The sequence below is a fragment of the Hordeum vulgare genome, chromosome 7H, assembly GCF_904849725.1.
Source record: "Hordeum vulgare subsp. vulgare chromosome 7H, MorexV3_pseudomolecules_assembly, whole genome shotgun sequence".
NCBI classification, from domain to species: domain Eukaryota; kingdom Viridiplantae; phylum Streptophyta; class Magnoliopsida; order Poales; family Poaceae; genus Hordeum; species Hordeum vulgare.
Window position 1 is genome coordinate 125,442,547 of NC_058524.1, and position 13,794 is coordinate 125,456,340.

The following is a 13,794-nucleotide window of genomic DNA, read 5'->3' on the forward strand; positions in this document are numbered from 1 at the left end:
GATTCGTGGTGTGGGACACAAAGAGCAGACCGGCATGAACAGAAAATAAAATAAAAGGATTGTGTGATCTAGCCAGATTTGGGCCGCATGGTTGTGTAATATCCTACTTTTGCTTTGTGTTTTTGTTGATTTGGTGGATGGTGTTTTTTTAGATAACCTCACATGAAAGTAACGTAGAAAATGTTTGTACAGTTTGTAGATTGCAAGTAGGTGTCGGATACACAACACTTCCCGTTCTCGGGAAGGAATTGTCCGACAACAAGCCGGGACCGCCGGCACCCGTAAACTAGAATGACACCCGGCAACACAAATTCCACTTGACTCGCACTCGGAGGCGATTGTTCATTTTTATTCTTATTTTCTTAATTTGCAAAAACCTTTTAAATTCCTGAATATTTTTTGAAATCATGAACAATTTTTAAATTCATGAATATTTTTTCGAAATAATGACTTTTTTATCGAATCAGTGAGCATTCTCTTAAATCGTGAATATTTTTTGAATTCATGATTATTTTTTTAAGTTATGCACACTCGCTTAAACCATGAATATTTTGTATATTCCCAAACATTTTTTGAAATCATGAAGATGTTTTGCATTCATGAACATTTTTTAAAAATTTGCAACTTTTTTGAAATTATACGCTTTTGGTATCCCGAATTAATGAAAAAAAACTGAAAAAAAAAGGGGGCGTCCCGGCCCACACATGGGCCGGTCCATAAGGGCGCGCTGGGAAGCCGGGCGGAGCAGGGTCCGGCTTACCTAATGGGTTCATGCTCAGCTGAACAAGGGGGTTCCCTCAAAAAAAAAAAAAAACTGAACAAGGGGGAGAAAAGAATAGAAACTGAGAGAGAGGAGGCTAGAAGCGCCACGACTCGCACCTCGACGGCGGCGCGCAGGTGTGTTGCCTCTCCGTCTTCCTCCTTCTCTCTTTTCTCCGGCGAGCCTTCGGCCATCCCCACCTCCCAGAGCCGGTCCGCCTCGTCCCCCCCACTCCCCTGCGCGTGCCCCATCTCAGATGCGCTCGCTCCCCGCCGCCGCTGCCGCCTCCCCCACGTGGCCACCGCCCCCTCTCCCCTTGCCCCCATGACGACCGCCTCCTCCTGCATCCCCTCTTAACCTGAATCCCCTCTTGGCCCAATCCCCTATAATTTGACCTGTGTGCTGGGTTTCTTACTGCCTTTTAGTTCTGCAGGTTGCTGGATAGTTGAGGTTGCTCTGAATTTATGAAATGGTTCTCTCAATTTTGCTTTTGCCATGGGATGCTTCATTGAGTGTTGCGTGTGAGGAGTAGGGTAGAATGTTGAGTGTTTAATGGAAAGCGCTAGCCATCGTACTACTGATCCCCGTGATCATCCCCATCCGACTAGTGTGCTGCCTTTGGATAGGTGGATGTTTCCAGTTGATTAACTAATGTTAGATACATAGTTTTTGGATGTGTAACAGAAGCTCTATTCATGCGTATGAAATAGTATATTGTATTAATGTCAGAAGCATGATAGTACGCAAATGTTCAGTTGTTTACGAAGCATATTGGATTTGTGAAACTACCAGTTTAGTTGCCTCATATATAATTTGATAAAGCATAGTGACTTACCGTTTCATGCTTCAGCACCAATCAATTGAACATGCTTATTTTTTTCAGGTTGACCTGCTGGTGGTGGTGTATTGCTGGTTGCAGTGGTGTTCCTCTCCCAGGTTGTAGTGGTGTTCCTCTCCCAGGTTGCAGTGGTGCTCTTCTCCCAGGCTGAAGGTAATTCTTGATCCAAACTTTGTGCAAAAAATTACTGATGTCTTGTTGTATGTGATGCATGTTTTTTTCTGTACAACATCTTACAAGTAGATATTTTTCCCATGCCCATACCTTGCCAGGTTCTCCCCGCCAATAGCGAACCGTTCTGCCGTTGTACTCAGTAGGACTCCTTGTTTCCGGAGCTTCCTCGTGCCTTCACCCGCCGAGGAGTCCACCAGCCAAAGACCATGTGGCACCGATCTGGACTGATCCGCCTCCACCTCGCAAGAATCGCCGGCCGCGTTCGACGACCCCCACAGCCTCCTGCTCCAACAGCCACCTTCTCAACCTCCACCTCCGCTTCATCCTCTTTCCACCACAATCTTGGACCCTTTCTGGATTCCAGCAAAGTTCCTCCCTCTCGAAGCCTATCGAACCAGGCAGGCAGTGATGGCGTCGGCGGCGAGTGCTGGAGTTGTGGCTCCAAGGGGGCATTCCTCTCCTGTGGGTCCTGCAGGAGCGTGCAGCCCGTCGATCCCGCGGTCGACTACTTCCAAATATTTGGCCTGTGAGTAGCAACCTTCCGGAACCTTGCCATCTTTTGTTGCGTGTTTGTGGGCAATCAGGCCATATTTGCCTTTGTGATGTGTCTTTTGCTGAATTTGCTGGTATTCTAGTTTCGAAACAACTGTATTTTTTTTCTTGTGAGAAATGCCGCATCTGGTGATCCGTACCTAACAAATATAATTTGTGAGCACACCTGAATTTGCTTCCATCATAATGTTAGCCTAGTTAGGCTAATAATTGTTGTGCATACAACTTGCAAACTGGAGTTCTGGCTGATATTCTTTCGAACTTTTGTGTTCCCCATATACCATCAAGCAAAATAATAAGGCATGGGACTGGCTGATGAGTGAACTTTTATGTGTGGCACAACTTTGTACCTATGATAACTGGATGTATATCTTCTGTTACTTTGTACCTATGATAACTGGATGCATATCTTCTATTGGAATTCCGTCGAATATTTGTACAAGTCAGTTTACATTTAGAATTCGATTTGTACGGTGTGTAGATAGGGCACGGAGTCGTGTCCGAGTAGGACATTTGTATCCTAGGTATCCTATATAATGTGATGGGATTTCCGAACATCTTCAGCCACCCTTGCACTTGTCTGTTCCTGTAATGCTAGAATATTGTACCATTTGCTTCATCTTAAACATCACTTGCTCACGTCTTGTAATCATATCATTGATTCATCTCCCTTAAAATGATTTCTTGAAAGATCCTAACACTGCAAACGTTGTTCATTCTAGTATAGTAACACCCTACAGCTTAAACATAAAGAACAGTGGTTGAAATTTTAACTGGTTTCTGTAGGGACAGAGGATACGACGTAAAGGATACCAACTTAGAAGGGAAGTACAAAGACTGGCAGAAGAAGTTACATCCTGACCTTGTTCATTCTAAATCAGAGGTAGAGACTGACATTCCGAGCAAAAGTTAGATATTCCCATTTTAGGTTGAGCCTTCAAACCTCTTCTGATATGGCTTATGTCGCATGCAGAAAGAGAGAGATTTTGCAGCCGGACAGTCAGCACTTGTCATCGAGGCATATCGCACACTGAGCAAACCTTTACCGAGGGCATTGTACTTGGTAAGTTGCTCTAGTGGTTTATTTAAGTTCCACTTATGCAGGAGTATTCAATCATCCTGATATTTCTTTTTAATCGAGCTCGATGTAATGATGTGCTGTTGGTTGGACCATCCCAGCCTAACCCGGAAAGAAAGAACAAAACCATCCGTATGCTAGCCAGCTTTTATGGTTATAGGGAGTTATTTCTTTTGCCGACTTATACATAAGTAAATAGGAAATTGTACTATCAAAAGGCTTTTCAACCATACCAAACCATTTGGCAGCTGCAACTTGAGGGAATACACGTTGATGAGGAGAAGACTATCAATGATCCGGAACTTCTTATGGAGGTAAAACAATCTCCCCCTATGCTTTTGCATGCGGCCAACAAAAATCATTGAATTATGTTTTCATATAGTTTACTTCCAATAGCTGCAAGAAGAATTATTGTTTCACCGAGAAATATATCTCAGCCCAGGATCACTCTGAAGAAAACAGTACTTTCGTTTAACTTGCAGATGATGGAGATACGCGAAGCAGTTAGCGAAGCCGGCGATTCCCAAACTCTGAAGAAGATCCAATCTCAGGTTGTTCTGAACATGACTACACCGTATGCCATTATCGGGAAGCATGATTTGCTCAAATTGTATGCTGCAACCTTTCTCAGGTGAAGAGTAAGCTCGAAACCTGGTCCAAATCCTTCCAGGAGGCCTTCGACAAGAGGGACTTCGACAGCGCAGTGGAAGCTACACAGAGAATGAGATACTACGAACGTGCCATGGAAGAAACTGTGAAGAAGCTTTGATCTTGGCCCCGACTGGGAGCCATGTAAATTTTACGCCTTCAAGAAAACTAGACGGATCCGCTGCGCCTGGAGTCTGGTGGCTGACACGCGCTTATAAGTTGGTTGCAGGTCGGTTGAGTCACGGTGACAGGCAGGCTCTTACTGCGTAGTTTGACTGAATAAAGAGTGACTCCGTTTTTTTACGTTGTTTTCCCTGCGTTACCTGCGTTGTATGCTGGTTGGCTGGTGTGGCCGTGGGAAATTACTGCAGGCAACAAATTACTGTGCTGGTTGCTTTTCGTGCGCACGTACCGAAGGCAGGTCAAGGAACTGTAGCTCCCTGTCAGACCCTAGATGCTAATTTCGGTATGAACTTGAGGAGATCATCTATCCGTAAGGCCAAAATGAGGAGGCCATTAAGTAGATGCTCCCTCCGTTACAAAATTCTTGTCTTACATTTCTCTACATATTTTAGTATCTAGATACAACTAGAGGCCGAATGTATCTAGTCATGTTTTAGTATTTAGATACAACTATTTTTAAATAAACCTAAGACAAGAATTTTAGGACAGAGGGAGTATATGTGTTTACACCATAGGCTTAATGGTAGAATGTTGTGAATGAATTACAGACAGGGAGGGATGAATGCTGTGAATGAATTGCAGACGGGGGATTTTTTCACTGTTTTAACCTTTTTCCTAAACATGAGCACAAAATGAACCAGATTTGAAAGCATTTCACGATCTGACCCTTCTAGAAATGTCACAAGCCGTGGCGTTGCTGCCTCACTATGCAACGTCTGTCTACCATGGCCACAAAAAAGCGAGGGGCGTTGTCGTGGGTATAAGTCTGACAGTAGATGTGTAGGGTACGAAAGGATGGGCAGAGCCTTAGCTACGACGAGGTTGTATGAGTTCAGGCCCCTCTACGATGGAGGTAAAAGCCCTACGTCTCAGTGCTCTTGGGAGCTTGTTGTCGAGTGGAATATGGATTACAGTGAATTGTTAACCCCTGCATCAGTGGGGAAGGGCGGCTTATATAGAGTGTGCTACCCTTCACAACGGTTCGGTGCACAGGGGTGGAGTAGTGGCGAATAACTGCATACGCTACAGGTAACGTATATCTTAAATGCTAATAAAGGTACATGGAAACGTATGACCGTTGCCCTCCAGGGGGGTTACGATGTACAGAGTGGAATCCAGTCGATAAGTTTGATACACTCCGAATGCTCATCTCCGACTGGATGATGGAGGAATCGTCACCGACTGGACGATGGGAAGTTCTTAATTCAGTCGAAACTGACTAAGGGCCTTATCCCTTATGAAGGGTAGTCCTTGGGTAGGACCCATAGGACAGCCTATGACCCTACCCTAGGACTATAACCCCATCATTAGTCCCCGAATGGATTGGGGTTGGAACGACGAAGCGATGCTTGGAGTACGGATCTGACTGGTATGGATGCGACTTCGGCGTTGTTTGCCTCGATCCATTTTATCCTCTTGACCAGTGATCCGAGTGGATGTATTTGTGAAATGAACCGTCAGGGACCGAGTTCTTCCGTGGAATCTTTTGACGTGACCAGTCAACTGACAGCGGCGGATTTTCTGGGATCCTCAAATTTCGGTTGCCGCGCGCTCAGCAGGGATGTCGACGTCGTAATCGAGTAGTATCTGCCGCCTCGATTTCCGCACCTTCATCTCCTCCACTAATATCGCAACAACCGGTCGGGGGATAAGATTTCGGGGCCACCTGCTAGTGACCCAGTCGGAACCTTATTTAAACCTCTACAGCGAGGGTTTTTCGTTGCACTCGCCTGATAACTCGCACTTGCCCCGCTTCTCTCGTGACCTCCTGCGCATCCCAAGCTCCTTCCTTCCCCTCCTCCCCCGCGGATCTGCAGCCTCCACCATGACGAAGGGGCAGACGAGCAAGCTCGAGGTGCGGAAGAAGAAGAAGAAGGCGACTCCTGCTCAGCGGCGGTGGCGAGCACTGCCGGCGGGTTGGATCCAGGGGGATTTCCTCCCCTCCACGGTGATGAAGGAGGACATGCTGGAGCTGGTGGAGCAAGGCATGATCGAGCACAAGACGTGGAGGCTACCGGCGGAGGGCGAGACGGAGCCGGCGCCCCAGGAGGGGGAGCGTGTTTTGCTGCTCAGTCACGTGTACCGAGGCTTCTCTCTGCCTCCTCATCCCTTCTTCAGAGGTATAATGAACCACTTCGGGGCGCAGCTCCACCATTTTCCTCCCAACGCAATAGCTCATCTCTCGGCCTTCGTCGTGCTGTGCGAGTGTTTTATCGGCTGTCCTCCCCATTGGGGGCTCTTTAAGCACATCTTCTCTGCTAGATCTCAAACCATCAAAAGACTTAGCCAGTCGGACGACAAAACTCACCTCCTCCAGCTCTGCAGAGGCTTAGGCTTCCAAAAGAAAAGTAAAAGTAGCTATCCCGCTCTTCAGTTGTCTGAATCCGTTAGGAACTGGTAGTCGACTTGGTTCTACTCCCAGAACGTTGCTTGTCCGAATGCCGCAACTGGACTGCCACCTTTTAGCCTAGACCGACCGGCTCCTCCTAGGCAGCTTGCGCTCACGAAGATGGAGAAGATCCAGATCCATCCTCTGGTCGATGCGCTGGTAGAGGTCGTCCGAAAGGGGGTCACTGGCATAGACTTGCTGGAGATTTTTCTGGGTCGGTGTATCCAGCCTTTGCAAGCTCGACACCACGCCATGTGGCACTACACGGGGCCTGAGGACTCCACTCGGACTAACCCCGAGTGCATGACCGGGGAGCTTGTGACGTCGTGGGTCCGCAACATCACAGGCGCTTGTGATAACCCCAAAGGAGCCCAGCGAGTGAAGCCCTTCCGCGCGGACAACCCTCCTCCGAATGAGGTGAGTATAACTTGTCGAGTGCACACAATTGTCTTAGATTTATCGCTTTTTCTTGTATCACTATCTGACGTCTTATGTTGTCGACTGTATCTCGTGCAGGCATGGACCAACTGGTTTTCTCCTGTCTCGAACGGGAATCCGGCCGAGGAAGAGGAAGGTAGCTAGGAGGGTAGCGTGGGGAGCGTCGAGTACGACTCCGACAGTGGGGAGACGGAGGAGGAGTCCGAAGAAGAAGAGGAGGAAGATGAGGAACAGAACTCGCCACCCCCACCACCAGAGCCTCGAACTAAACACCGTCACGAACCCGTGGCTCCGTCGGCTCCTCCAGCGGCCTCGAGTGCCCCGCCAGCTGCTCCTGTGGTTCCGAGTGCCTTGCCAGCTACTCCCGTGGTTCCGAGTGCTCGGAGCACAAAGAGGACCAGGGACTCTGCTGCTGAGCCCGCGGGCCAGCCCTCTAAGGTGGCCAAACCGAGTGGATCTAAGCCTCGGAAGGCTTTGCCGCGGATGAGGATCGTCGTTCCCGTCGCCTCAGCGTAAGTGCATTGTTCGTCTATCTTCTTCCAGTATTTGATTGAACTCATGCTTATTGGTCGAGTGAATTTTACTCGACAGAGCTGCCACCTCCGCCACTTCTCTGCCACGCCAGGGAGACGATCCCATGGATACGGACAACGTTGTCACATCCCAGCCAGGTACGTCGAGGCGACTCCGAGAGCTTACATTATTGTTTCACGAATTCTGTCTTTGGTCTTGCCCTTTTTCCTGTGGTCTCACGTCGTTCGGTCGGGCTTCTTTCAGAGGTGATTCATGTGGAGGAGGACGACCAGAAGAGGTCCGAGCAAGCTGCGGTGCCTGTCCTTGAGGCTGTTCCGTCTGTTACTACTCCCGCCATGGACGCGCCGCCAACCGAGACGATGCCGTCGACTTAAACGGCGCTCATCGCTGTTGAACCGACTGGAGCAGGACTTGGGATGCCCAAGGAGTCTCTTGTGGTGCCAGGTCCGTCGACCGTCCAGTTCGACGCCCAGCGCCTTCCGGAAGATCAAGTGGGAGCTGCCAAGGGGGCCATGGTGCAGGCGGAGTTGATGGCGGGTGATGCCAAGAGAGCGTACAACTCCATCGCGTCTGTGTACAAGCGAAGCTTGGAACTCCGGGACGATATCCGAGTAAGTGGGATAGTAAGTATTTTACTTTCTCCTTGTAACCCACTGGGTGTTTAAGCAATATACTCGGATACAGTATGATTATTTTGCAGTGGGTTCACTCGTAGTGAACCCGGTGGGTGTAGTCCCCGAGACTTCTGTCGAATGCTTGCACCGGCAGTTGTCTTTATATACATTTTCTTTAAGTTGAATAGATCAAAACTAATCTGTTCGGATGTTACCGGTGGGGGCACTCCGAGTGCACCTACTGGATTAGTCCCCGAGAGTAATTTTACTCAGGTCGGGTAGTAGTAGCCCCATAGGCTTGTTTTTGTTATGTATCTCAATAGGGCGGGCCTGTTTGAGCTTCATGCCAGTGGGGTCACTCTTAGTGAACCCACTGGGTGTAGTCCCCGAGACCGCTGTCGACTGCTTGCGTCGGCAGGGGTCTGAAGAACTTGGAGTTTTTATTGTTTTCCTTGTTGAATTTGTCTGATCTTCTCTTCGCACTGATTTGCAGAAGACTTGCGAGATGGGATCAGCGTACAACACTCTGAAGGCTGAAAAGATTCAGCTTGCTACGGAACTGGAGGCAGCAGTGCATGACTTGGCTGGTGTGAAGGGCGCTCTGGCTGAACGAGAGAAGTCCTTGGAGGAGTCCCGTGAGGCAAACAAAGCATTGGTGGCCGAAATGGAGAAAATGGGGAAACAAAGAACCGAGCTGATGGGACAGATGAAGGTGATGAACAGGCGGTGCATAGCACAGGAGAAGTACGTCAGTGACTGGGCAAGAAAGATGCTTGCGCTTCTCGGTGGTAAGTTCTGTTTTTCCGAGTGCTTGTTGACTGTGTATTTCATTATGCGCTTACTTTCTGCTTGTCTTGTCTTTGCAGATTTTTGTATGGACGCTGAGGCTGAAGCAGCTGACGTTGAGCGGTCGGTTATTCCGAACGTTCCACTCGGCGACGACGCCAATCGAGACATGCTCCGAGCGCACATTCGCCTGGGTAAAGTGGGACCTTTCATCGATCGACTGAGAGAGGTCGTCGGCCGAATCGACAAGGAGATGTGGCCCGAAGATCAGTCCCGGCAAGAGATGGAAGGGTTGATGACTCGGCTGGAGGACGCCCCGAACCGAGTGCAGGCGTGGAAGAAGTCTACTGCGCGCTGTGGTGCGGACGTGGCGTTATCGCTGGTCCGAGTGCACTGCAAGGAGGCTCGTGAAGAGAAGCTGAAAGCACTACAGGTCACCAACACGAAGAAGCTTCGATTCGAAGACTTCATGGATACCTTCCTTGAGAGCGCCACTCGCATCGCAGGCGGGATCGACCTCGACACTTTCGTGGAGCCTACCAGTCCCAGTGCCAGTCATGACGACGCTTGAGAAAACTTTTACCTCGGTATGCCGGGTGTTAGTTGTACCAAACTTTGGCCACTGTTGTTGGCCGTCACATTCGTGGTTCGGTGTGGATAAGCTTGATCTACACCGAACCAACTATCTTTAGACGAACTTTGAATTTGAATCGAATCTTTTGCTCTTCCTTTGCCAAAGAATTGTTGACACGATTTTGGCTCGTGGTTTTTGTTTGGCGTTTCTTGGTGAAGCCAATGGCAAACATGCGGAGCATGTAATTGCCAATTGTCTTGACATCTGCATGAGCCTCACTGAGGGTCTGTTGAGTCTCCGAGTGGATCTGTAGGATACACTCGAAGGCAATTGTGTACTTAGGCGATTTTTGATCGCGGCTAAGTCTTCGAGTGCGACTCTAAGGTCGTACTCGGAGCGAGTTGTTATTCATGTAATTGTCAGTTGTCTTGACATCTACATGAGCCTCAATGAGGTTCTGCTACTCATGTAATTGTCAGTTGTCTTGACATCTACATGAGCCTCAATGAGGTTCTGCTACTCATGTAATTGTCAGTTGTCTTGACATCTACATGAGCCTCAATGAGGGTCTGCTAAGCCTCTGAGTGGATCTGTAAGATACACTCGAAGGAAGCTTTCTACTTAGGCGATTCTTGGTCGCAGACAAGTCCCCGAGTGCGATGTTTAGTGCACACTCGGAGAAAGTTAGTACTTAGGCGATTCTGGATCGCAGCTAAGTCCCCAAGTGCGACGTTTAGCGCACACTCGGAGAAAGTTTGTACTTAGGCGATTCTTGATCGCAGCTAAGTCCCCGAGTGCGACGTTTAGCGCACACTCGGAGAAAGTTTGTACTTAGGCGATTCTTGATCGCAGCTAAGTCCCCGAGTGCGACGTTTAGCGCACACTCGGAGAAAGTTTGTACTTAGGCGATTCTTGATCGCAGCTAAGTCCCCGAGTGCGACGTTTTAGTGCACACTCGGAGAAAGTTAGTACTTAGGCGATTCTGGATCGCAGCTAAGTCCCCGAGTGCGACGTTTAGCGCACACTCGGAGAAAGTTTGTACTTAGGCGATTCTTGATCGCAGCTAAGTCCCTGAGTGCGACGTTTAGTGCACACTCGGAGAAAGTTAGTACTTAGGCGATTCTGGATCGCAGCTAAGTCCCCGAGTGCGACGTTTAGTGCACACTCGGAGAAAGTTTGTACTTAGGCGATTCTGGATCGTGGCTAAGTTCCCAAGTGCGACGTTTAGTGCACACTCGGAGAAAGTTTGTACTTAGGCGATTCTGGTTCGCAGCTAAGTTTTTTTTTTAAGACCGGAGTCTGCGAACGCGGAAGAATTTTGAATCTACAAAAACTCAATCTGCTTTGTATTACTTCAACGATACTTGTTCTTTACATTGCTTCAGTCGACGGTCACGTGTAGAAGCGCTTCAGGAGATCTCCGTTCCATGCTCGTGGCTCGTCCATTTCCCTGTCGAGGTTGTAGAGTCGATATGCTCCGTTGTTCACCACCTTGGAGATGATGAAGGGTCCTTCCCAAGCGGGAGCCAACTTGTGAGGTCTCTGCAGATCCACTCGGAGCACCAGGTCGCCTGCTTGGAATGTACGGCTCCTGACGTGTCGCGCATGAAAACGCCGCAGGTCTTGTTGATAAATGGTTGAGCGAGTCAGTGCCATCTCGCGCTCCTCCTCTAGAAGATCCACTCCGTCTTGCCTTGCTTGCTCTGCTTCAGCTTCGGAGAAGAGTTCAACTCGTGGAGCGTTGTGAAGCAAGTCACTCGGAAGGACTGCCTCTGCTCCATAAACGAGGAAGAACGGGGATCGCCCTGTATATCTATTTGGGGTTGTGCGGAGACCCCAAAGCACCGAAGGCAGCTCGGTGACCCATGCGCCGGCAGCATGTCACACTTCTCGCAGGAGTCGAGGCTTCAAACCTTGCAGAATAAGTCCATTCGCCCTCTCTGCTTGCCCGTTTGTTTGGGGATGCACCACAGATGCAAAATCCACTCGGATACCTTGGCTTGTACAGAAACCTTTGAATCTGTCCGAGTCAAAGTTTGTTCCATTGTCAGTGATTATGCTGTGAGGTACCCCGAATCTGGAGATGATGTCCCTGACAAACTTGATGGCCGTAAGGGCGTCGAGCTTCTTGATGGGCTTGGCTTCAATCCACTTTGTGAACTTGTCGACTGCCACCAACAGATGTGTGAATCCCCCTTGGCCTGTCCTGAATGGACGGACTGTATCTAATCCCCACACTGCAAACGGCCAAACAAGAGGGATTGTCTTCAACGCAGATGTTGGCTTGTGGGACTTGTTAGAGTAGAACTGACAGCCTTCGCATCGATCGACCATATCCTTCGCCATTTCATTCGCCTGCAGCCAGAAGAAGCCAGCTCTGAATGCTTTGGCGACGATTGCCCTTGAGGAGGCGTGATGACCGCAGGTTCCCGAGTGGATTTCTTCCAGGATTAACTGTCCCTCCTCAGGGGAGATGCATCGTTGAAGGACGCCTAAAACGCTTTCCTTGTACAACTGTCCATCAATGACAGTGAACGACTTTGACCTGCGGATGATCTGTCTGGCTTGGACTTCGTCTTCTGGTAATTCTTGCCTCAGGATGTATGCAATGAACGACACGGTCCAATCGGGGATGATAGCAAGAATCTCCATGATCAAATCAACCACAGCAGGGACTTCGACTTCAGTCGGATCTGTCGAGCTCTTTGGTTGTACTGGTTCCTCTGTGAAAAGATCTTCTTTAACTGAGGGAAGGTGAAGGTGCTCGAGGCAGACGTCACTCGGGACTGGTCTCCGAGTGGATCCGAGTTTCGCCAATTCATCAGCTGGTTGGTTTTTCAATCGCGGAACATGGTGGAGTTCCAGACCTTCAAACTTTTTCTCGAGCTTCCTCACCGCATTGCAGTATGTGGTCATGGTGGGGTTCCTGACGTCCCACTCCTTCATCACTTGATTAACCATCAAATCTGAATCGCCATAGACCATCAGGCGACGGACGCCGAGTGCGATGGCCATGGGCAGTCCATAAAGGAGAGCTTCATACTCTGCCTCGTTGTTGGAGGAGTCAAAGTGTATCTGCAACACATACTTGAGTTTGTCACCTTTTGGCGATATGATTACAACGCCAGCGTTGGAGCCATTCAACATCTTGGACCCATCGAAGAACATTATCCAATGAGCCGAGTAGATGTGGGTCGGTTGCTGTTGTTCTACCCATTCTGCTATGAAGTCAGCCAGAGCTTGAGACTTTATAGCTTTCTTGGCCTCGAACTTGATGTCGCAGTATAACATCTTCATTGCCCACTTTGCCACTCAGCCCGATGCGTCCCGATTGTGTAGGATTTCCGATAACGGAGCATCAGAAACGACACACGCTGAGTGGTCTTGGAAATAATGAACCACCTTCTTCGCAGTCATGTAAATCCCGTAGATAAGTTTTTGATAGTGGGGATACCTCTGCTTGGAAGGAGTCAGGACTTTGGAGACATAATAAACTGGCCATTGAACCTTGTATGCTTTGCCTTCTTCTTCCCGTTCGACTGTGAGAACAGTGCTGACGACTTGATTTGTAGCCGCGATGTATAGAAGAAGGGGTTCTTTACTGAGCGGAGCAGTAAGAACCGGCTGGGTGGAAAGTAGGACTTTGAGGTCGTCGAATGCGATTTGGGCTTCGTCTGTCCACTCGAAAGTATCTGATTTCTTCATGAGTCGGTACAGAGGAAGTGCCTTCTCGCCGAGTCGACTAATAAACCTTCTCAAAGCCGCTAGGCAACCTGTGAGCCTTTGAACATCGTGTATTCTGACCGGCCGCTCCATTCGGACGATGGTCCCGATCTTTTCGGGGTTGACATCGATCCCTCGTTCGGAAACGAAGAAACCGAGTAACTTTCCACTGGGAACACCGAATGAACACTTGGCTGGGTTGAGCTTGATATCGTACCTACGAAGGTTAGCGAATGCTTCTGCCAAGTCAGTCAGCAGGTCGGAACCTTTGCGTGACTTGACTACGATATCATCCATATACGCCTCCACATTCCGACCGATCTGGTCAAGGAGGCATTTTTGGATCATGCGCATAAAGTTTGCTCCTGCATTCTTCAAACCAAATGGCATAGTGATGTAGCAGAAGCACCCGAATGGGGTGATGAAGGCTGTTTTTAATTCATCGGGGCCATACAGACGGATCTGATGATAGCCCGAGTAGGCATCAAGGAATGAAAAACGCT

At 49.0% G+C, this 13,794-nt stretch overlaps 1 protein-coding gene across 3 annotated transcripts; it reads left to right on the forward strand.

Annotated features, from left to right (window-relative positions):
* Positions 1-787: 787 nt before the first annotated feature.
* Positions 788-4,573, forward strand: LOC123411106 (iron-sulfur cluster co-chaperone protein HscB homolog). Of its 3 annotated transcripts, none has more exons than XM_045104030.1 (8): positions 788-897; positions 1,644-1,751; positions 1,871-2,298; positions 3,111-3,207; positions 3,298-3,387; positions 3,651-3,716; positions 3,885-3,953; positions 4,034-4,573. In XM_045104030.1, exons 3-8 carry the CDS (start codon positions 1,979-1,981, stop codon positions 4,169-4,171), a joined length of 780 nt encoding a protein of 259 aa, XP_044959965.1. In that variant the 5' UTR covers positions 788-897; positions 1,644-1,751; positions 1,871-1,978; the 3' UTR covers positions 4,172-4,573. The 3 variants fall into 3 exon arrangements, with proteins under 3 accessions (XP_044959965.1, XP_044959967.1, XP_044959966.1); XM_045104032.1 differs by having other exon boundaries at positions 798-897; positions 3,117-3,207; XM_045104031.1 differs by having other exon boundaries at positions 894-1,210.
* Positions 4,574-13,794: the final 9,221 nt, after the last annotated feature.

What these genes read in the sequence shown, in the direction of transcription:
- LOC123411106 (XM_045104030.1), top strand. Translation starts at nt 1,979, where the DNA reads ATGTGGCACCGATCTGGACTGATCCGCCTCCACCTCGCAAGAATCGCC. An exon ending in TACTTCCAAATATTTGGCCT is followed by an intron (nt 2,299 to 3,110) that starts GTGAGTAGCAAC and finishes TGGTTTCTGTAG; the next exon opens with GGACAGAGGATACGACGTAA. An exon ending in ATCCGGAACTTCTTATGGAG is followed by an intron (nt 3,717 to 3,884) that starts GTAAAACAATCT and finishes TTTAACTTGCAG; the next exon opens with ATGATGGAGATACGCGAAGC.